General features: G+C 35.8%; 1 protein-coding gene across 3 annotated transcripts in view; it reads left to right on the forward strand.

Annotated features, from left to right (window-relative positions):
- The first annotated feature begins 415 nt into the window (after window positions 1-415).
- The window catches only part of LOC124359461 (traB domain-containing protein), a 35,629-nt gene continuing 14,075 nt past the window's right edge, over window positions 416-21,969 (forward strand). For 2 of the 3 annotated variants that reach the window (XM_046812217.1, XM_046812215.1), the window contains exons 1-8: window positions 3,054-3,101; window positions 3,288-3,486; window positions 4,587-4,720; window positions 6,186-6,300; window positions 12,487-12,623; window positions 13,406-13,545; window positions 19,202-19,374; window positions 21,042-21,147. In XM_046812217.1, the coding sequence (XP_046668173.1) occupies window positions 3,069-3,101; window positions 3,288-3,486; window positions 4,587-4,720; window positions 6,186-6,300; window positions 12,487-12,623; window positions 13,406-13,545; window positions 19,202-19,374; window positions 21,042-21,147 (1,037 nt within the window). In that variant the 5' untranslated portion in view covers window positions 3,054-3,068. Of the gene's footprint in view, window positions 668-3,053; window positions 3,102-3,287; window positions 3,487-4,586; window positions 4,721-6,185; window positions 6,301-12,486; window positions 12,624-13,405; window positions 13,546-19,201; window positions 19,375-21,041; window positions 21,148-21,969 lie in introns of those variants that run through there. The other variant, XM_046812216.1, reaches the window with a different exon arrangement.

Here is a 21,969-nt window from a genome sequence, read left to right on the forward strand (position 1 = left end):
CGTTGGTAACCTCCTTGCTATGTGCTCAGTGCTGTCGACATCGACCGCGACTTAACTAGTAGCATCCACCGCGACCTCCACCTCTACCGCGACCCACTTGTTCTGTTCTTACCCTCAGTCACAATAGTAAGAATACGTTTGGAAAGTGGGGCTGGGATTGGATTGTCCTTGGTCTAGGCTGTAATAGGCTTTCCCAGTATAGGGTGTTGTTCGCAGTTCACTAAAGTTAAGAAGTAACTGATTCTGGAGCCGTGTATATTTTCCTAATAAAGGAAATAAATGTTGTATATCCAACAACATTTCTTAACACAACATTTCTTTTCTTAATACAATTTTCATTTACCTACACTATAGTAAAGTTGTAAATTTGCTCATAACTAAAATGTCTTATCGCTCTTGGTGTTAAAGAAATAATCAGGCTACAAATCTCTACAAAGACAATTAAAGAAGAAAAGTAAACACCCTGAAATTGCATTGGAATGGAATGGGGAAAGTTTGTACTGCTTAGTGGCGTTGATCTGGCCTGGCCTGAGGCCTGACTGGTCTGATGTGCTGTGCTGATACGTGTAAGATTTAGGCTGAGTTCGATGTGTTACCACCTTTGAAATGTCATATAACTTACAATCCTTGAGAGTTAATTTATAAAAGAATTCTTAATTTTGATATGGCAAGTATCAACGATTATTAACGTTCTTATCTACATACATTTATTATAGTTAAACATCTCTAACCTCAATAATAGAATTGTTAGTAGTCCTCAGTAAATTAATTTTATAATAGTTTTTTTGAGTTGTAACATAATTCTTTTGTAAAATTATATTTTAAAGGTACAACTTATATTGACCACTATTTTCATTGATTTATGTAGCCTAGGTGGATGCCTAGACTAAATTGAAAATTAACTGTTGCTGATAAAACATTTGATTAGTTATAATTTAAACCACTTGTGCACCCTATACTTTAGACACTAATCCTCTTTTTCTTCTTTTTTATTGTTTTGAAAATGTGCCTAGCGTATGTGAATGCTTGTATAAATGGGCTGTTTAAATGATGGTGCATATTTGTTTCATATCTTGCATAGGATTCCCTGAAAAGATTGGTCTATTTTACTGGTTTGTTATTTTTTACTATCTATTGGGATGTACAGTGAACTCTTGATCTTTGGGTTAGTCAAGATTAATCCTTTACATTCAAACTCTTTCTAGCCACCTACCCCATCAGTTCAGCTCGTATTTATTTTGGTATATTTACTGTAAGCAAGAGGTAGACTTTAATAAGCAGCCTACACCCTTTATTTGGTTGGTTTTATCGAATGGTTTGATTGTTTTTATCCAAATGAATAATTCAATATTACAATTTATATAACAAAACATAGGATCCCTAATTTTTAATTCAGTCATTTGTCTTGTAAAGGGAAGGGCTGCAGTATAATAAGCTCCCACCAACATAATCAGATGATGATTATCTTATCGAATGATTCGAATCATCAATATTCATTACCATGTAAAGGACTGAAAGCAAAATGTTGGGTAATTCTAAGCAATATATGGGTCAACCTCGATTTTTCTCATATTACAATATAATGTTCCAATAGTCAATTAGAAACGGAAATGACTAGAATTTCTTGCCGGAAAGCAGTTATAGGGAGCAGGCAACTCATATTACAATATAATGTTCCAATAGTCAATTAGAAAAGGAAATGACTAGAATTTCTTGCCGGAAAGCAGTTATAGGGAGCAGGCAACTCATATTACAATATAATGTTCCAATAGTCAATTAGAAAAGGAAATGACTAGAATTTCTTGCTGAAAAGCAGTTATAGGGAGCAGGCAACCGCGAGAATTACCTATTAGTGATCAGGGGCACTGACGTGATCTGGGCTTCAAATTTGGAACTACTCGAGTTAATTTTTTTCCTAAAAGAGCAAGCAGCGCGAAGCGCTGCGCAGCGGGCAAGCATCGTGCGTGATCTTTGTCTATACTGAATTGATTCAGGCCAAAGGAATGACACAGATTCCTTTACCAGATTTTTACGGAGATTTTGTATTGGGCGGATTATATTGGTTTACTTTGCTTTCCAGCATGTAATTATGTGTTTAAAATTGTTTTACATACATTACCTACATTAAATTGTAATATGTAATAACAATTTATCAGAAATTTTTAATAAAAAAAAGGATCACGCACGATGCCTGATTACATAATTACATGCTGGAAAGCAAAGTAAACCAATATAATCCGCCCAAAATCTCCGCGATCTGTGTCATTCCTTTGGCCTGAATCAATTCAGTATAGACAAAGATCACGCACGATGCTTGCCCGCTGCGCAGCGCTTCGCGCTGCTTGCTCTTTTAGGAAAAAAATTAACTCGAGTAGTTCCAAATTTGAAGTCCAGATCACGTCAGTGCCCCTGATCACTAATAGGTAACTCTAAGCAATATATGACCGTCTGGCGGTTGCCTGCTCCCTATAACTGCTTTCCGGCAAGAAATTCTAGTCATTTCCTTTTCTAATTGACTATTGGAACATTATATTGTAATATGAGAAAAATCGAGGTTGACCCATATATTGCTTAGAATTACCAAATGTTGGACCAAATAACATAATAGATATTTCAAAGAACTATATGGTTTTGCTAGTTTCCACTTAGAAGTAGCGTAGTACTTAGCAATCTGAAATGGTATTTCTGAAGGTACTTATGTTGTTAAAAGAACACTTATTAATTAAAAAGTCATAGTTTGTTTGATTGCAACTAAAATAGTAACTTACACGATTTTTCATTATATTCTTAATACCAAATGTAGAATGTTCCAAAATGATCTACTCAAGATTGTTTTTAGATACTTGTGTTTCTTCTTACTTTTCTTGCAGCAAAACACTATTTGATTTCCTTTAATTCTAGGTTTTATCTCTTCAATACAAAGTAAACAATTTGGATTTTAAAGAACAAGGTCATATATATATATATATATATATATATTTATTTATTTATTTATTTATGACCTATATATATAATATCTGTATTCTCATACTAATGACACGGTGTGACACAGGCACTTCAGAAGAAAAATGAGCCATGAGCAATTACTAGCACACAGAGATGTGAGTCTACTAACAATAATTATATTTCAAAATATTCTAATGGATTTAATATTTATAATATCAGACATATTATCAGTAATACTGAAGGCAGACAGACAAGATGACAAACTGAATCATAATGGGTTATGCTATATATTTTTGTTTTAATTGCTTGATGGGTAATTGTAATACTTGTGTTACTTGTAGGGAACTGGGACAGATGATGAAGTAACCCATCCGGTAGAGGGTTCACCGAAGCAAGATTCTCTGTTAATGAACAGTATGGAGTCTGGGAGTCCAGCCACTGACAGCTCTGGGAAACGTATGCGGTCTGAGAGTGATGAGTATGAGAGCGATGACTCTGCTGAACTGGTCTCGGACAAAGCTCCTGGTCCATCACCTCCAGGTTTGTTTGAATTGTTTTGTATGTTTAACAAACACTATGGAGTCTGGAAGGCCCAGTCACTAACAGCTTAGGAATATATATGCGGTCTGAGAGTGGTGAGTATGAGAGCGATGACTGCTGATCTGGTCTTAGTTAAAGCTCCTGATCTATCACCTCCAGGTTTGTTTGGATTGTTTTGCATGTTTAACAAACACTGGAATATAGGAGGCCCAGTCACTAACAGCTGTGGAATATATATGCGGTCTGAGAGTGGTGAGTATGAGAGCGATGACTCTGCTGAACTGGTATCAGACAAAGCTCCTGATCTATCACCTCTAGGTTTGTTTGGATTGTTTTGCATGTTTAACAAACGCTATGGAGTCTAGTCACTAACAGCTGTGGAATATATGCGGTCTGAGAGAGGTGAGTACAAGAGTGATGACTCTGCTGAACTGCTCCTAGACAAAGCTCCTGGCCCATCACTTCCATGTTTGTTTGGATTGTTGTGCATGTTTAACAAACACTATGGAGTCTAGGAGGCCCAGCCACTGGCAGCTAATAAATACCTCACTCTCCGTGAACTACAATCGTTCATTATCTTTTTGTAAGCAGTTTACCTAGAACAAGTTTGTCCGTGTGATATAAGATGTTAAGCTTAACCAATCAATGGCTACTACGGTTTCAGCCATGTTGATTAAATTTTAGCCAATCACGATAAATCCCTGCCTCTTCAACTCACCTGTATAGATGGATGTGTCATTGGCAGTTGCGGTTTAAACTCTATTGATTGAAATAACTCTGCATAGCGAGGTAAAAATATTATAAAAGTTCAATTGTGGTAGTAATGTTTTGACTTGGTGTGAGCTGGAGAAATTGTTATTTTTGGGTTACATGCCCATTTTAGATTTGTGAATATTATTACTTTTCAGATGTATATTCAGTTGTTCTTGCATATATCCTTCCTAAAATCTATATATGCACAAAAATAATAAAGTGTGACAGGTTTTATCAATCTTGGATTTTAGCAATTCGGGATGGACAATAATTTTAAACCATAGTTCCCTAATTTGTAAGGACTTTTCAAAAATGTATTTAAAGTAATATTTTAGAAATTGTTTCAGATCCATTACTAATAGAGAACTTTGACGAGCACTTGCCTCCCACTGTATCCTTGCTACAGAATCCGAAAGGAGCCAAGGTCTACCTTGTTGGCACTGCTCACTTCAGTGTCGAAAGTCAAGATGATGTCTCAATGGTGAGTCACTTGTGTCCAGGCCTCACTTAATATAAAAATGTTTAGTGGACTCTTCCACTGATTTTTTTACAACCAGAACCAAATATCAAGAGAAGGGATGAATGAATAACAAAATAACTTCAGTGAAGGAATGGATATTCTAAAATATGAATGTTATCGATAGTTTGAATAAGATATTTGTATGTGTCTTTGATCCAGAAATAATAACTGGAAAAATTGGTAGAGAATTCTGGGACACCCTGCATGTACAACTCTTTACCCCTACATATAGGTCCAGCAACGATAATCCACACCGGTTTATAATTCCTTTGTACCACTGGGTATTTTTTCCTATAAACTGAAACAGAGTAAGGTCATACCTATTCATAAGAAAGGATCAAATAGTGACTGTTCACATTATCGTCCGATCTTCATTGTGCCTACAGTATCAAAGGTCCTTGAGTGCCTATTCACTCCAAAATAGTTGAACATCTAGAGTCTAATAATTTATTTTCCGAAAGACAGTTTGGTTTTAGGCCTAACCATGGTACCACCAAGACTGTAAACTTTTTGCTTACTACTTTTTTGAAAGGCTTGAAATCAAGAACAGTTCTCTTTAGATCCTATGACATGTCTGAGGCATTTGACACTGTAGCGCAGGTAATTCTTTGGAACAAAGTGCTCTTGTACTCCTTTGAAAGTGTTGTTGATTTTTTAACATCTTATTTAAGTGATAGGAGGCAGTCTGTATATTTGAATGGTTCCTCCTCTACTATACAATTTGTAAATTATGGTGTGCCCCAGGGATCTATCTTGGGGCCTACTCTGTTTATATTATAGTGTATATTAATGATCTTCCTTTTAGTTCGAGTTTGCTAAGCAGCCCCAAAGCTCAATGATTTTTGTTTGCAGATGACTTAGATCTATGTGTACAGGACACCTCATTGTTTTCTGCCAATGATTTCATTGACACTAAATCTGAGCTGATCACTGGCTGGTTTAATGCAAATAAAATCAAGTTTAATGATGACAAGGTTCATGACCTAACACTGTCTTAGTAATAAGCAAAATGTGACATTCATTACATTTTTGGGTGCAATTGTACAATGTAATCTAAATGAAAACGTCACAGACTCAATAGCTTCTAAATTTTCTAAGGGCATTTTTATGGTGAAATCCTTAAATAATAGTTTAAGCCTTGTCATTCTCCATATCATATATCATATACATGTACACAGTCATCTAGCATAAAAAACTGCTCTGTGGGAAAATTTTGGTTACGCTGACAAAATATTTATTTTGCACTATTACCTACAAGCAATTTATTATATTAAAAAAGTTCATCTGACACTTAGTAATACTTCCAATCATCTTAGATAGAATAAGTACTAGAGCAATAGGACTAACAATATATAGTTATTTATATTGTTCTTTTCTACATTAAAAAAAAAATTTATTGGTTTTATTAATTCAACTCTATTTGTAGGTTATCCGCAATGTTCGCCCACACATAGTGATGGTGGAGCTCTGCCGAAACCGAGCTAGTATTCTACAGATGGATGAAGAAACAATAGAGAGAGAAGCAAAAAATATAACCTTTGGTAAGATTTTTGAAAATTGGTAATCTAAATTGTGACTAGTACATTCAGGAGCAAATGTGTTACTGTGTGGTCTGAGTGCAGGGTTCTTTTCCATTGTATCAGTTATGTTGGTTAATGGTTATGGAAACAGGTAGTCTCCCAAGACTGGCTATGCATTTTAAATTGTATGTAAATAAACCGATGTATCATTTCCAATTGGCATTAGTAAATGTTTTAGTTAGGTAGTGTAAGTAGTGGTTCTAATTTTTAACAGTTCTAGAATATGGCTATAAATGTAACTTTTAATAATTCTAGAATATGGCTATAACTGTAACTTTTAATAGTTCTAGAATATGGCTATAACTGTAACTGTTTTGTATGTTCTGCAGATTTGTCATAATTAATCAGATTTAAGTAACTGAACCCATTGAAGACATTAACAGCTTACCATGAATTCGCTGATGTACTACTGTAACTTTGTTAATGAACTTGTTTATAATTATAAATTTTTGAAATTTTGAAAAAATAACTTTTCTCACTTGTTTTACCTAAATAATGCTGTTACTATGTTCCACCTTCAAGCAACCAAGCAAAAACATTTGTTACTTATATTCTTTTATAAGCTTATTAATATTCTTATTAATAACTTACATTTGTCTAAAAACGTCTTTTATCACTTCTTTCTATATAAAAAAGTAGACAATAAAAAACAAATAATTAAAATTTTTCTTTCATTTTTAAATTTGTCAAAAGTGTTTATTGTTTAAGGTTTGCGGGGAATGTTCAATAAATCAAAATACTAAAAGTGTAGTTTATTTTTTAAATGTGTGTTTTATTGGTTCAACGTTAGGAGGAGTATCCTTTGTCAGTTCCTGATGATGAAATCCGACATCTGTTTGTCTGTACATATGATTACTGTAGAACAAAGACATCTAGAAAAATGAAATTTTTTAGAAAATCTAACTCTATTGGGTCATTCCATATCAAATAACAAAGGGGAATAAATCTAACTACCTCAGAATTTGATGAAATTTGGTATGAAGATAGTCTTCATATAGATTATGAAAATTGCCTATTTTAGGCCAAATATCCCAACGTTATCAAAGTTACGGCTATGTAAATTAATATGAATTAGTTTGACATATTATTTGATCAATATGTTTATTCCAACTAAGGTTAATATAAAAGTTTAAATTTAAAAAAATTGTATTTTAAGTTTTTAAATATTATTGTTATTTGTAAAAATATGAGGCTGAAGCATATTTCTATTTTATTATGTTGAGAAGCACATAAAGTTTGGTTTTTCTATGTTCAATATTAAATCATTGTCCAAAAAAATACTGTTGGATACTTGACAATAATAAATTGTGTTTAAACAGTTGCTCCAAGTTTTCGTGTCGAGTCTTTGCTGATACTATGAGGTTCGAATCATCTGCATAAAAAGACAGAGCTAGCTTTTAATTTAATCAATATTATGTGTAACCTCAGGCATACCTTGAATATAGCAGGTATACAACAAGGAGCCCAAGATAGATCCTTGTGGAACTCCATATTTTAATTATTTTTTCTTTGATGAATACTTTGTAAGTTTGAAAGGAATCTAAGAATTTTCAACTAATTGTTATATGTTACAAATATAAGATCTAAACTAACTGAGAGAATTTTGTTTATACCTAAAGACTGTAATTTATTTAATAATTTTTCATGAGAAATACTATTGAAAGCCTTTGAAGTCCATGAATGTTCCAACAATTTTATAATGATTTTCAACTAAATCTACAAGAAATTTAGTTAAATTTACCAATGCTGTCACTAAAGATTTGTTTTTTTTTCAGAATACATGCTGTTGCTTATCAAAAAGGTTATAGTGCTCTAAATATGCTACTAATGATTATACATATCTTGTGTAAAAATTGTTGATATTGATGGCAGAGAGGAATAGGGCAATATTTAAGAATATATGTGGTTCCTTCTTTTTTAAATGTAGAAATTACTTTACAAATTTTAAATAAAAAACTAACTGAAATAAAGAGGGACTTTACAAGATAGACTAAAACTTCTTTTGATCATTTAATTAATGTTATGAAAATCTCATCATAACCATTGGATAACTTGTTTTCAAGAGAATCAGTGATTACATAATTTGTTTCAGTCTATTGAAGACATGTTGTATATTAGAGATTTTGCACCCCTGCATAACTACTGCATTTTATACAGGTTGTTTATGAAGCAATAATACATAAAGTAATCATTAAAAGCATCAATGACTTGTGTCGGATTGGGGATATGTCCATTCCCTAAATTAACAGATACGTTATTTTTTTACACCATCCTTCTTTTTTCCTGTTTCCTTATCTATAATATCCCATTTTGTTTTATAAAATTTATTTGAACTTATTATTTTATTATGAAAGAATTATTTTTTTACATTGGTTATCAAACCTTTGTACTGTTTATGTTTGTTTTGTATTTACATAATTCTGGGGAGTTTGTTTGTTTTCTTCATGTTAAATTTAAAATCTTATTTTTTCAGGTTTAACTTCATTGGTTACCCGATATAAATTAAATTTGTTTTTTTTGTTTGTTTTTTTTTTTTTTTTTGAAACTTTTGTGAATACCAAATTAAAGTAGTCCATGGAAATGTTACTGAAAACTTCAAACTTTTAATATACAGGAGCAACATAGACAGAGCTCCAGTCATCATGTTGCAATAAATTTCCAATTTTTTGTTATTTAAACCAAATTTACATATTTTCAATCCGCTTGAAACTGCAAAAGTCATACAAGGCTTTTCTGCAGTTCCAAATAACATAAACTTGCTCAACAATTCCAATTATAAAGTTCATTAAAAATGCTGTTATTCAAGATAATGACTAGAAATCCTATTACACTACAGATTCTCCAGAAAATAAACAAACTTAAAAATATGTTATATCACAAATCTTATAATATCAATAACAAAGTAGATCATAAAGTTATAAGAAAATAGATGAAAATCCCTGAAATATTTGTGAAATCCTCACTAGACTGTCCCAGATAACGAATATAAAACTTTAACAAAAAACATTAATAGGGAATACAAAATCTGTAGCAACATAACAAAAGAGCATTATAATAAATAACAAAATATAACAACAACTAAAATATCCTAATATAATAAACAACAATAAAAATATGTTTCTTAAATTACCATTTCAAATTATACTACAGCATAACGTCAGTAACTTTATCTCAATTAATATTTTTAAACGTCCAAATAGTTTCATATATTACTATTTGAGAATTTACTAACAATGAAAGATTAACCTTATTTTTTATATCGTTGTGCCTCATACCCAATTTACTCAATGCAAGAATTTGACTATTACGGTCAGACAATGCTGTGACTATTCCAGAAACATTTATGTTTTACTTGTTTTTATTATTTAAATATAATGTTGTTCAAACAAGATGCAGAGTTCGCTATGACTCTTGTTGGAAAATCAATTAGTATGTTCACAATATATTTTTTTATAGAAAGTTTTTTTTTTTAAGTAAAATCGAAAATTTTATTTTTTTAAGTTCCTTTTTGAAAAATTTAAAAATAATTAAAAAATTATGAAATTATGAATTATGAAATTTTGATACATCATTCTCTAAATTGTAATGTGGGAGGCTAATGCGTTCATAGTTAAATAATAATTTAAGAAAGGGTGTTTTACAAGTTTTAGTACAAATGTAATACTATGTTGCCTTACTTTGCATAATTTATTTTGGATTATGATTATTATCTTAATTATTAATTCAGTACTTGAAAAAGGGTTGCTCCTAAGACAACAATTTTGTCATTTACAAATAATTTGTTTAGTTGAAAATAGTTTGATTATTTTAATACTTGCCAAAAAATATCAAATTTCCACCTACCTCTACACCATACCACATAATATGAAAAGAAAGCATCCTACATCAGAAAAAGTTATTCAACAATCTATCAGAATTCATGAAGACTCTACAAGGGTAGAAGGAGAAGATGGCCCAGACAAAATGGCTAACTAGCAGGCCATTCTACTCCCTAGAGGATTTTTTTGACTGGAGAAGAGAAACCAATACGACTTGAATTTGTTATTTAGATTTACGAAAATTGACGCATGTACATTTCTCAAAGAAATTGTGATAAAGACTTGACCATCATGCGTTTTATTTGAAATAAAGAGACGCTTCTAAATAATAATTCAGAGATTCTGATCTACACCATTCATCAAATGGGTGCCAAAAAATCTTTATTTCTCAGGCGGATGTGCTGCACAGTATAAAAATAAGAACTTTATTAACTTATGCTATCACAAGAAAAATTTCGGTGTGGAAACAGAGTGGAATTTTTCAGTTACTGCCTATGGAAAAGAACCGTATGTTACAGTCAGGGGCTCAGTGAAGAGGTTGCTGCAAGAGCAAGTCTACCACGTTTATATGACAACCAAATTTTATCTCCTATCCGACTTTATGAATCAGTAGTTGAGAATATATCTGGAATTAATTTTACCTTTTCCACTGAAGATGAGTATGTTTAATTTAAGAAATTTCTTAATAATTGTTTTAACCAAGTAGGAACTATTAAGAGAACACAGCAGTAGCATGCCTTTATCTCTGTAAGTTCAAGTATGCCAACGATGTGGGTAAACATATTCTCTGAAGAAACAACGGAGAAAAGTGTGATCATCCAAAAAATGCTCTAAAAAACTAAAAATGACAAGCTATCCAATGCATATAACAAACAAGAATATGTGCTGGAGAAGAATGAAGAAGAAGGTAAAGTAATCTATGAAACCAAAAATATTGTGGATACCACTGAAAGATGTACTTTCTAAATGTGGTCCCACTACTCCCACAGGAAGGATTTATATAGTAACAAGTGAAAAAGCCATAAAAACTTCACAAATCTTCAATTCAGAATAACCTTTGCCTGAACAATTAACAAACATAAACATTAAACATTAAGTTAAGTAACATTGTAAGTGTTAAAAATTTATCTTTAAGTTCATGATTAATGTAATGCAGTAAAGATATCTGTTGTAGGTAGGCATTTAGCATAGTATAACCTAAACAAAGCTATAACAAGCTGTAAACGAAGATAATAAACCATACCCATGATGTATCTCTAATTTTCAAGATGGCTAGATGAAGACAATATTTCTGGCAAGTCACTGTAACGTCACTATTACTAAAACAGTAAAACAAATTTCACCATTGAAATCAGCAATTCTTTCTGTTTAAAATAGTATATAAATAGAAGTGGTAGTGTTGCTTTATGTACTATATGATCTGTCAAAACGTGTGTTAGATTGACATTATAATGTCAATTGCCACCCATAACTCGATTCAGGTCGACATTATAATGTTGATTGACAGTTCTAGGGTTAAAGAGAAATAACAAATGCTACATCTAATTATAAGCCTTTTGATATAATTAATTTAACAATTAATTACTAACAAACGGATCTAATGAAATTTAAATGAAAAAGTTCAGTTCCAATGAAAACTGAAGCCTGAACTGTGGCCTCATGTACAGTTGGCAAATTCAGGTTGGGTGTGGATTTGTGATAAGTGTACACTGATGTTAGCAGATTGGACACGGACTAAGATTGGAGTTGTGATGTGTTGCATCATCTGAAAGACACCTGTTTCTTGTTAGGTGCACAAAGCGCTAGATTACTTGATGTAATTTTGTCTTGTTTATGTTTGTACAATTATATTTTTATTTAGTGTCATCATTTTTGTGTTATTTAATTTTTTTCTTTAAAATTTCCCCTGAATTGATTATAATTTTCTGCAAGCAATGCTTGTGATATTGGGCATATTCTGCACCTGCAGAAACATTGATAGTAATATTTTATTCATATCTCTGTGCTCATACATTATCAATATTATCATCTGTGGGAAATGGAGGCACAATCAAGACAGTTTACAGTTGATGTAAAGGCCTCCAACAACAATAGAAAGAATGTCAGATGGCCAATTGCTTTCATAAGTTGTGCTTGTAACCATAGGAAGAGACATTTCTAGCAAACCTATGCTTGTGCATAAGTTATAATTGCAGTAACTTTTCGACTCCACTTCGTTAGATGAGATAGAGATTTAATTAGGCTACAACCATTAAAATTTTATTACCTTATAGTTACAAAAATGTATTCTCTACATAAGGATAAATAAATTGGTTTAATCTCTGTTTAGAGAAGATCATGGCCACAATCAAGGAGAATGGGGTGTTCCAGGGATTGATGTACACTCTGTTCCTAAACCTGTCAGCCCAGCTGACGAGGGAGCTTGGAATGGCACCAGGTGGCGAGTTTCGCAGAGCTCTCGCTGAGGTAACTTTGCCACCACACTTCATCCTTTCATATCTGTAAGAGAAATCCCATTATAAAGTATCCCGCACATTTTCCTGCTTATAATGCCTATTAAAATTTTTATCGCTGATATTCACAGGCAGCACTCACGAAAGGAGAGCAGTGCAAGGACCTGGACAGTGACTTCGGTGATGGTGAGGTGAGGTGATTTGCGCCCAGTCTCCATGGCCAAAGAGCTTGAAAGGCTCCAGTGTCAAGACTGCTATGCAAATACTCTTATTCAATTATGGCAACCATGAATAAGTTATGGATTCTTAAAAAGTTTTTAAATGAATGAAGCCCAAAAGCTGAAATTCATATTATTAAATGAATTTCAATTATATATTTGAAATCTTTGGGTGTGGTACAAAGATATATAAAACCTGATGTAACAGTTTATTTATAATTTGAATTAAAAATATACAACAATTTTACATGCGTGATTGTTACAAAAACGGTTTGCAATATTTAGTTATCACACAATAAAAATAAAGATATGTTTTTATTTTATTTTTTTAAGACGTTCTTTGTTTTCACTGTAATGCCTAACCAGAATCTACATGCTTAACATACATAATAGTACAAATAAACTTAATAACATTTAATTTTAAAAACGTTCCTTTTCACCAAAAAGTAAATGCAAGTACAAAGGAACATCAGGATCCATGAAGTTTGAGTGGAAAGGTTTAAACATTTATAGACATAGGAAAAAGTGTTTAATTGTTTACATTGTTTTGATTAAGATCATGGTAATACTGTTCCAGGTAAGAATGTTGCAGAACTGTGTGATTCACTTTGGTGACCGACCGATCCATGTGACTTTGAAGAGGGCTTTGACAGTGCTCAGCTGGTGGAATAGTATTCGACTCATCTGGTGCCTCACTTTTTCCAACAAATATCCTACGTACGTTCCATTCTTTTCTGTAAATTCTATATTTATAATAAGTGCCCCATGTATATTATTCAATGTTTAAAAAACAAAGAATCCTATGTTTATTACTTTATTCACGGAACATTATAATTTACGAACATATTTTTTTTTTTTTTCTTTTTTTTCCCTTGGGGCGGCCTACTGCCATGCACTTAAGCCTCAAGGGCTTTTTGCGCACCACGGAAACACCATGAGGCCCACCAGTCTACATCTTCAGCAGTTCAACAAACCGCCGAAAACAACCTATCAAGTCCTCCTGGGAAAATTCACCACCCCTGTCCAAGCTACCAAAGATGGCATACCGCTCTCTTGCTATTGCAGGGCAATCAAAGAGCAGGTGCTCAGCAGTCTCCTCCTGCTCATTACACCTTCCACAGAGCGGATCCTCCTGAAGGATGCCAACTCTGTATAGGTGATTCCTCAGGTGACCATGCCCCGTAATGAGACCAATGACCTTAGAAGACATTGATCTGTTTAATGAGAGAAGGTCCAAAGACACCTTGGAGGAAGGTGACTGTAATACCATTCTACTCACTCTCAAACCCGGATGCAACCTCCACCTTCTCCCATGCTCCGCGCGAATCCATTTCGAGACAACCCTAGAGGATTCACACCTTGGAACACCGCAGAACGGTTGAGGGCCCGTCAAAATTGTTGCTGAGCCCTGGTTGGCCAGGGCATCAGCTCTTTCGTTCCCAAGAATCCCCTCATGACCAGGAACCCAACAAACGGTTACATTGTTGATTCTGGCAAGGGAGGAAACGGTCTGATAGCAATCCCAAACCAGTTTGGATTTGATTGTGCAAAACAACTGCCTGACTGTTCGTGAAAATGTTAATCGTCTTGCCCCTATATCGCACACGAAGATTCTCACGAGCACATTCCATAATGGCTGCGACCTCCGCTTGAAAGACTGTCGGATACGGACCCATAGGAACCACCAGCTCCCTACATGGTCTCACTCCCAGAATTCCATCGCCTGTGCCACATTTTGTTTTGGAGCAGTCTGTGTACCATTCGAGCTCCGCTGGTGAAAGAGGTTTCTTCCCCTCTGACCAATCATCCCTTGAGGGTAAAATAATCCTAAAGGGTTTGTCAAAGGAAAACTTTTGTGGCATCTGAACAGAGATCATGTGCAAGACATCCTCCTGTATCAGAGTGCTAATTCTGCAGTGCCCACCGCTGCAGCCCGACCAGAGTCCCATCTGCTGAAGACAGTAGGCACTCCTCCTGGCCATAGCTCGAATGACAATGTCCAGGGGGTGAAATTAAGACAACAGTCCAGAGCCGCGCCTGGCGCACTAGGAAAAGCCCCAGTGATAGCAAGGCAGGCCATCCTTTGGATACCTGTCAGACGTGCTACCACCGTCTTGGCTTCCGTTTTTGGCCACCATACGACAGCTCCGTACATTAGTGCAGGTCTGACCACGGAATCACAAAGCCAGTACAAGAGCCTCGGCTTCAGTCCCCAGGGCCTACCTATCACACGTCTGCATTGCATTAGAGACCACTTACCCCTGGCAATGACCCTTTCTAGATGAGGTCCCCAGTTTAGAACCCTATGTAGGATCACGCCCAGGTACTTGACCTCAGGCTTCAGCTCAACGGGTGAGCCTTTAAATAGAAAGGGACCAATACCCTCCATCTGTCGCCTTCTGGTAAAGGCAACCACGGCAGCCTTGGTGGGGTTGACGGTGAGGCCAACCTTATCACACCAGTTTCCCACCATGTTCAGAGCAGCATTTGTCAGTTCTGTGATTGTTGTGTTGAACTTGCCACTCAAAAGAATCGCAATATCATCTGCGTACCCTTGTGCAAAGACACCGCTGCTATTCAAAGAATTTAGCAGGTCATCCACAACCAGGTTCCACAGAAGAGGAGAGAGGACGCCGCCTTGCGGACAGCCCCTCGTAGCCTTCGCACTAACACTTGCTCCCATGAGGGTTGTAACAACAACCCTGTCCGTGAGCAAGGCCCCTATCCAGTCGCACACCTGACCATCAATGCCACGTCTTGAGACCGCATTGATAATCGCCTGAGTGGCTGTATTGTCAAAGGCACCTTCAATGTCTAAAAAGACTCCTATGGCTACCTCTTTTGCCGCCAGCGTCTTCTCAATCCTGCATACCAATTGATGCAGGGCCAAGTCGCATGACTTTCCTGGAGTGTAGGTATGCTGGTTAGGATGCAAAGGTCGCTCCAGAAGAGCTCCCTCCCAAACAAACCTGGCAACCATTTTCTCCATGGTTTTGAGAAGGAAGGAGGACAGGCATATCGGCCTGAAAGACTTCGACCGATCCATGCCCGCCCTCCCCTGCTTCGGTATGAACACCACTCTGGACACTCTCCAGGATAGTGGGATGTACCTGAGAGCCACGGAGGCTCTGAACAGTCTGCACAGCTGGGGAAGGAGAATGTCCAATCCCCGCTGCAAGCAAACCGGTCTCACCCCGTCGCCCCCAGGAGCCTTGTAAGGACTGAATGAGTTAATAGCCCACTCAATCCTACTGAAGGTAACAATACAGTGCGCCAGACTCCACTGCAAATGGGTGGCGCGACCCGCATGTCTCCCCTCACTTTCGGGTGGTTGTTCACCCTCATGAACAATACAGTCCGGGAAGTGTGTTCCCATCATAACTTTCAGAACTCCTTCCGGCTCAGTAATGTAAACACCTTGATCGTCCTTGAGACTACCAAGTGGCGAGATGGGATTCTTTGCTAATAGCTTTTGTAGCCTTGCACAGCCCCGCACACTGTCAATATCGGTGCAGAGCTTCTTCCAGGCTAACCTCTTAACCGTACGAACCTTGCGGTTGCACAGTGCAAGAGCCTCATGGTAGGTGTCCCAAGTGCCCCAAGTTTTGGCTCTCCTGAATAGAGCCCTGACCCTCTTCCTCAAAGAGGCCAGTTCAGAGCTCCACCAGGCTACCTTTGATCTGTTTTTGTTGATAACCGGGCAGCTGAGATCGAAGGAGCCGACAATCGCAGAAGTAAGACCGTCAGCAGATTCGTCAAGCTGCGCCGCGCTGTGAATCCGTTTCCCATCAGTGGAATCAGAATCCAGCCGTGCCCTGAGGTTTTCCTTGTATGATACCCAGTTTGTGTTCCTCGGATTCCTATACTGAACTTTTTCCAGCATCTGTTCACCGATCTTAAAACAGATGTGAGCATGATCAGAGAGGGAAGGCTCGTCAGACACATGCCAGCCATGCATCCGACCAGCCATACCCTCCGACATCATGGTCACATCTAGCACCTCCCTTCTTGTCCTCGTGCGAAACGTGGGCACATTTCCCACATTTGCAATCATTAGACTACGGGACATTATATATTCTAGAAGTAACTTACCTCTGTTATTGGTGTTGGTGCTGCCCCACGCCTCGTTGTGCGAGTTGGCGTCGCATCCCACCACCAGTTCCGCTCCACTCCTCCCAACATGGTCCACCAAGGCAGCCAGTTCCCTGGAGGGCGTAGACTCCACATCATCATACGATAGATATGATGATGCAACTAGCAGGGCTCGTCCAGTACCAGCCACCATCAGCCTGACTGTGGGAGATCCCTGCAACAAAATTCCAGAACAGGAATGCTGTCCACCTTGTTGCTTACAACAATACATGTCCTGGGATTTTCAACCTGGGCACTAACAATTTTCACCCCTGTCATTGAAAGCCCTGATATTTTTCCCTTGCTGATCCAAGGTTCCTGTATCAGAGCCACATGAAAATCTTCCGACAGGAAGCGTCTGCAGAATACAGCCGAGGCAGCCTTATTGTGCTGCAGGTTGATCTGAAAAACCTTGATCCCCATGATCAGCCGCACCACCCCGCGCCCTCAGCTGGACCTGCTCCACACCAATGAACACCCTCCAGCCCCTCCCCTTAAGAGTGGCTGAAGATTGTTCATCTATTAAAATTACGAGTGTTCTGGAATCTCCCGTGTGGACATCTCCAACAACCCTCCAGTCCGACACAGAGATCCCAGCATTCTGTTGAGTCCTTCTCGGCCATGGGACCATCAACCCTTAAGAAGACCTTGGTAGATCTTATGAGGTCTTTGTAGTCCCCACAGATCACCCCTATTCCCCCAGGGCCACCGATCCCCAGCCCCGGAGCCAGACCCCGCAGCCAATCCCTGGTTTCGTCACTGCCACACAGCATGACGAGAGCCCCCCTTTCCGGGAAACACCTCTTGAACTGCAGGCACACACCCTCTGCTGAGAGTATCTCGTCGAGAATGCGCCCCCGAAGCTCCATAGCCTCCTCCTCTGAGAGGCGCCTCTCAGGAAAGTTCGCAGGGACCAAGACTAGTTTATGTCCTGTCAGAACCTCCCTGAATGTTTCTCCCAATCCCTCCTCCGTTGAGGGATTGGTACTCCTCGCACGTACGAACATATACCCTATGCATTTCCTTTACATATCAACTCTTGTTTTATGTACATTACATATTGTCATGTATATTCTTTATAAAAGCATCCTTCATGGAAGGTTTATTATATTATACAATATATTTAGATTCAATGGAAGAGTGTTTAGTGAAGTCTTTCTTATTTGTCTATGATGAAATCCAATTTCTTTATATTTTTACAGTATGAATAATAATTGTCGAACAAATTGACCTAGAGAGTTGTAATTTGGTGTGAAAAAACCACATCAATATTGAAAATAGTTAAAATTGGTCCATTGGGAATCTTGATTTCAGCCTCTCAAAAAAGTAATCCTGGTTAAATTGGTTGAACGGGTAACCATGTTGGTATTTGATTCAATATATCCCACGATTTCAGTAACACTTGAACTATTTTAGACCAATCTATAGGAACTCCAAAGTCCAAAGTGTAATATAATAGGGTCCTATGATATTTTTTAAATGGAATTAGTCATTGTGCACCCATTTCTCAGGGTTCATGATTAAGAGGACCAGAGTTTGAGCAAAATTGTGAGTAATTCTTATTTTAAGTTTCCACTTCTAGTTCAAATTAATTATATTTCTAATGCAAAATTGTAGGTTGCTATTTTCCCCCGAGAAACAATATATATTGACTTATATATATAATTTTGCAATGAAGTTGTATTCAAAACGGTACTGGTTTTCTAAATTGGATGGATAAAGTTATTATTATTGAAAATTAAAAACTAAAATCAACATAAATAATACTAACACATTTCAATACTTACATTGTGACAGTTATCCATTTTTACGATGTAATTGTCATCCATATGTAAAGTTAATACATGATGCAGTAAAATACATGTTCTTGCTTCCAAATCTATGTTCGCAATATCGTACTATTTCCTCGGTCCTGTGTAGGAATTAGCTGTATTTATATACCTTATCTGCATTGTATACCTCCCCCTCTTGAATTTCTAACCAGAAAGAACATAAGATGAGTTATGCAATTATAGAAATAATAATAAGATGTACACATCATAGAGATTCATGAATACAGTTTATGATGTAATGTGTTAATCTCAATACGTTCTATCAGGGATTTAGTGTTGGATCGGTATGATCAAGATTTTTAATATCACTCACGTTAGAGATGAATGTAAGAAAGATTAAATTTTAAAATATTCACACACACACACACACCCAAATTTGAAATTAATGGCTGAATACGATTATGTTGTAGTAAGGAAGAAGTGGAACAGTGTAAACAGAAGGACTTGCTGGAACAGATGCTGAAGGAGATGTCGGGAAAGTTTCCCGAACTAGGTAGAGTGTTTGTGGAGGAGAGAGACACTTACCTAACTTACTCTCTGCAGCTGGCCTCGTGCCATCAGCCTCGCAGGATGGGACCTGGAGGTACATAACCACACTACCTTGCTCAGTACTAGTAAGTAGCACCGTATACTAGTGATTGGGCAAAGCTGAATCTCAAATCCACTGAATCTTCAACAAAGATTTGGATTCAGAATCGATCCTCATGATTCGACATTTGAATCTGCGGAGATTTACAGCATCATTTATTATCAGCTGATGGACAATACACAAATTACCGATTGCTAAAATGTGTTTGCCATATTTTATCTTTTCAATACCGTAAACTCATTACCTAACGAAATAATTATCGTACTTTTGTAAATAATATTTTGCTTGTAGTTACACAAGTATTACCAATTGCTAAATTATGTTTTGCTGTACTTTGTGTTTAAAAAATGGTAAATAGATAACCTAATATTTTGTTTTGCAATTAGTATTTTCTGTATTTATGTTTGCATGAGTCTGCTGTGTTTATTGTTGGACAACAGCTGATTGATATTACGCAAATTACTGATTGCAAAAAGTGATTTCTTTGTACTTTGTGTAAAAAGCTCCTAAAAGAGTAACCTAAGTAACAAACTATCGTACTTATGTAAATAAGATTGCAATTAGTATTTTCCATATTTATATACTCCCAACATTGTGAATCTGCCTCATCTGTTTTTGGACAACTTCTGATCAGTATTACAGAAATTACTGATTACTAAAATGTGTTTTTGATGTATTTTGTGATTAACTGTAGATAGATAAAACATTATCATGCTTTAGAAAATATTGTTTTGTTGTAGTTCTATTTTTAATGTTTACGTTTCTTCAATGCCATGTGCCTGTTGCGTGTAAGTTCGTATGTTAGCAGCTAATTTATGTTCTCTTCATAATTTATGTAGTTGAACAAATAATTTTATAAATTATCTTATATTTATATTATCATGACTAACTGAGGTTGGTTTGACAATTTTAAGATTTTTTTTATTTAAAAGAGATTTAATAAACAATACCAATTTATGCCCTTCTTTGCAGATTAAATGCATATATTCTGGAAGCTAATATAATCTGTCAAGTTACCATATTGTAATCTATAAAATTAAAGTAAAAGGTAGGAGATAATGATTTTGTTCTACAAATATAACTGCTTCTCTGAACTTCTGAAAATCCATTTACAAAGTAGTGGTATTCTTTGATTACATTTGATATATCAAACAGTCTTTAAAAGTTTAAGAATGGCATAAATTGGATTGATGATAATTTTCTTTAATCATACTTAGGTTAAAAAAACGCTACTAGAATTGAAAGTTTGAGAGTCGGGAATTGATTTTTAAGATTTGGAATTGAATTTGAGATTGAATAATTCTAGACTTTCCCATCACTATAATACACTGAACACTGGGTGAGTAATTATACGTAGGATTACTTCATGATCAATGTTTGTTTGAACCACTTTATATATTTACAATATATGCTGTAAAAATCATGCACTGAAGGTTTTACTAAATTATCCAAAAGGCAGAAAACCTGTTAAAAAAAATCATTTTTTTTAATCCTGTGAAATTTTGTTATTAATTTCCATTATTTAAAGTTACTCCTTGGTGCTGGACTTTTGAAACAGCTATATTAAGGGTCTATGCTATATTTTTAAATGGTAAAATCCCATCTTGAATGTAATGTGTTATAAACATTGTTAAACATTTAAGTTGTTAATTTTCCTGCAGCAACTGAACCAACCAGGGTGGTGGGCATTGTGGGTATGGGGCATGTGGCAGGCATCACTAAGCTCTGGGGAACTGTCAAGGACTCTGACATACCTCCGATAATGACGTAAGTCTACATGTCTGTTTCTCTTTAGTTTGTGTATCACCTTCCAACTCTTATCCTAACTACATTTGTGTATTATCCAACATATCGCATATTTTGTTTAAATCGGAACTGCTAATTTAATTTTTTGGCAGTAATTTGTAAAATTCGATTTTTATGAAGTCCACTACACGTTTCAGGTGTATGTCATATAAATAATATTGGTGTATTATAAAGTTGATGTTGACTGTAAATTAATTGATAAATATCTAAAAGAACAATATGACTGTGGTGGCTATCAAAAACCCTACATGGCCTTCTTGAAATCACACTGCCTGTCTATCCTTTATTGTCCATCCATGCGATAAATATCGATAGAAAGGTCTCAGACACTTAAAACTTTACTGTAGGTTCTTCTTGGTCCAAGGAAGAGCTCTATTGACTTTAGGGTTAAAAAATAAAAGGGCAGTCTTTCTGTCTGTGCACTACCTCTTTGTTACATTCTGTCGGATCCTTCAACACTCTGTTGTATTGGTTTATTTGACATTTTAATTTTTAAAGAAAATGAAACAGGTTTTGAGAATAACTGTCTACACTAGTATTTAATCAAGGAGAAAGCCTAAATATAATGTTTAAGAATACAACAAAATAAAAAATTGTTTTCATGAGGATAGCAGTGATATTATATTGCTATGTAACAGTTCCATCAACTGAGAAATGCATAGATATTAATGTTTCATATTCTTCCACATAAGCTTTGTTAATAAAACATGAAACATGTTTTTCAACAGAATTGCTAATATTTGTTACATCTAATAAATTTTAAATTTCATATTAGTTAATGTG

The sequence above is a fragment of the Homalodisca vitripennis genome, chromosome 4 (assembly GCF_021130785.1).
Source record: "Homalodisca vitripennis isolate AUS2020 chromosome 4, UT_GWSS_2.1, whole genome shotgun sequence".
NCBI lineage: Eukaryota > Metazoa > Arthropoda > Insecta > Hemiptera > Cicadellidae > Homalodisca > Homalodisca vitripennis.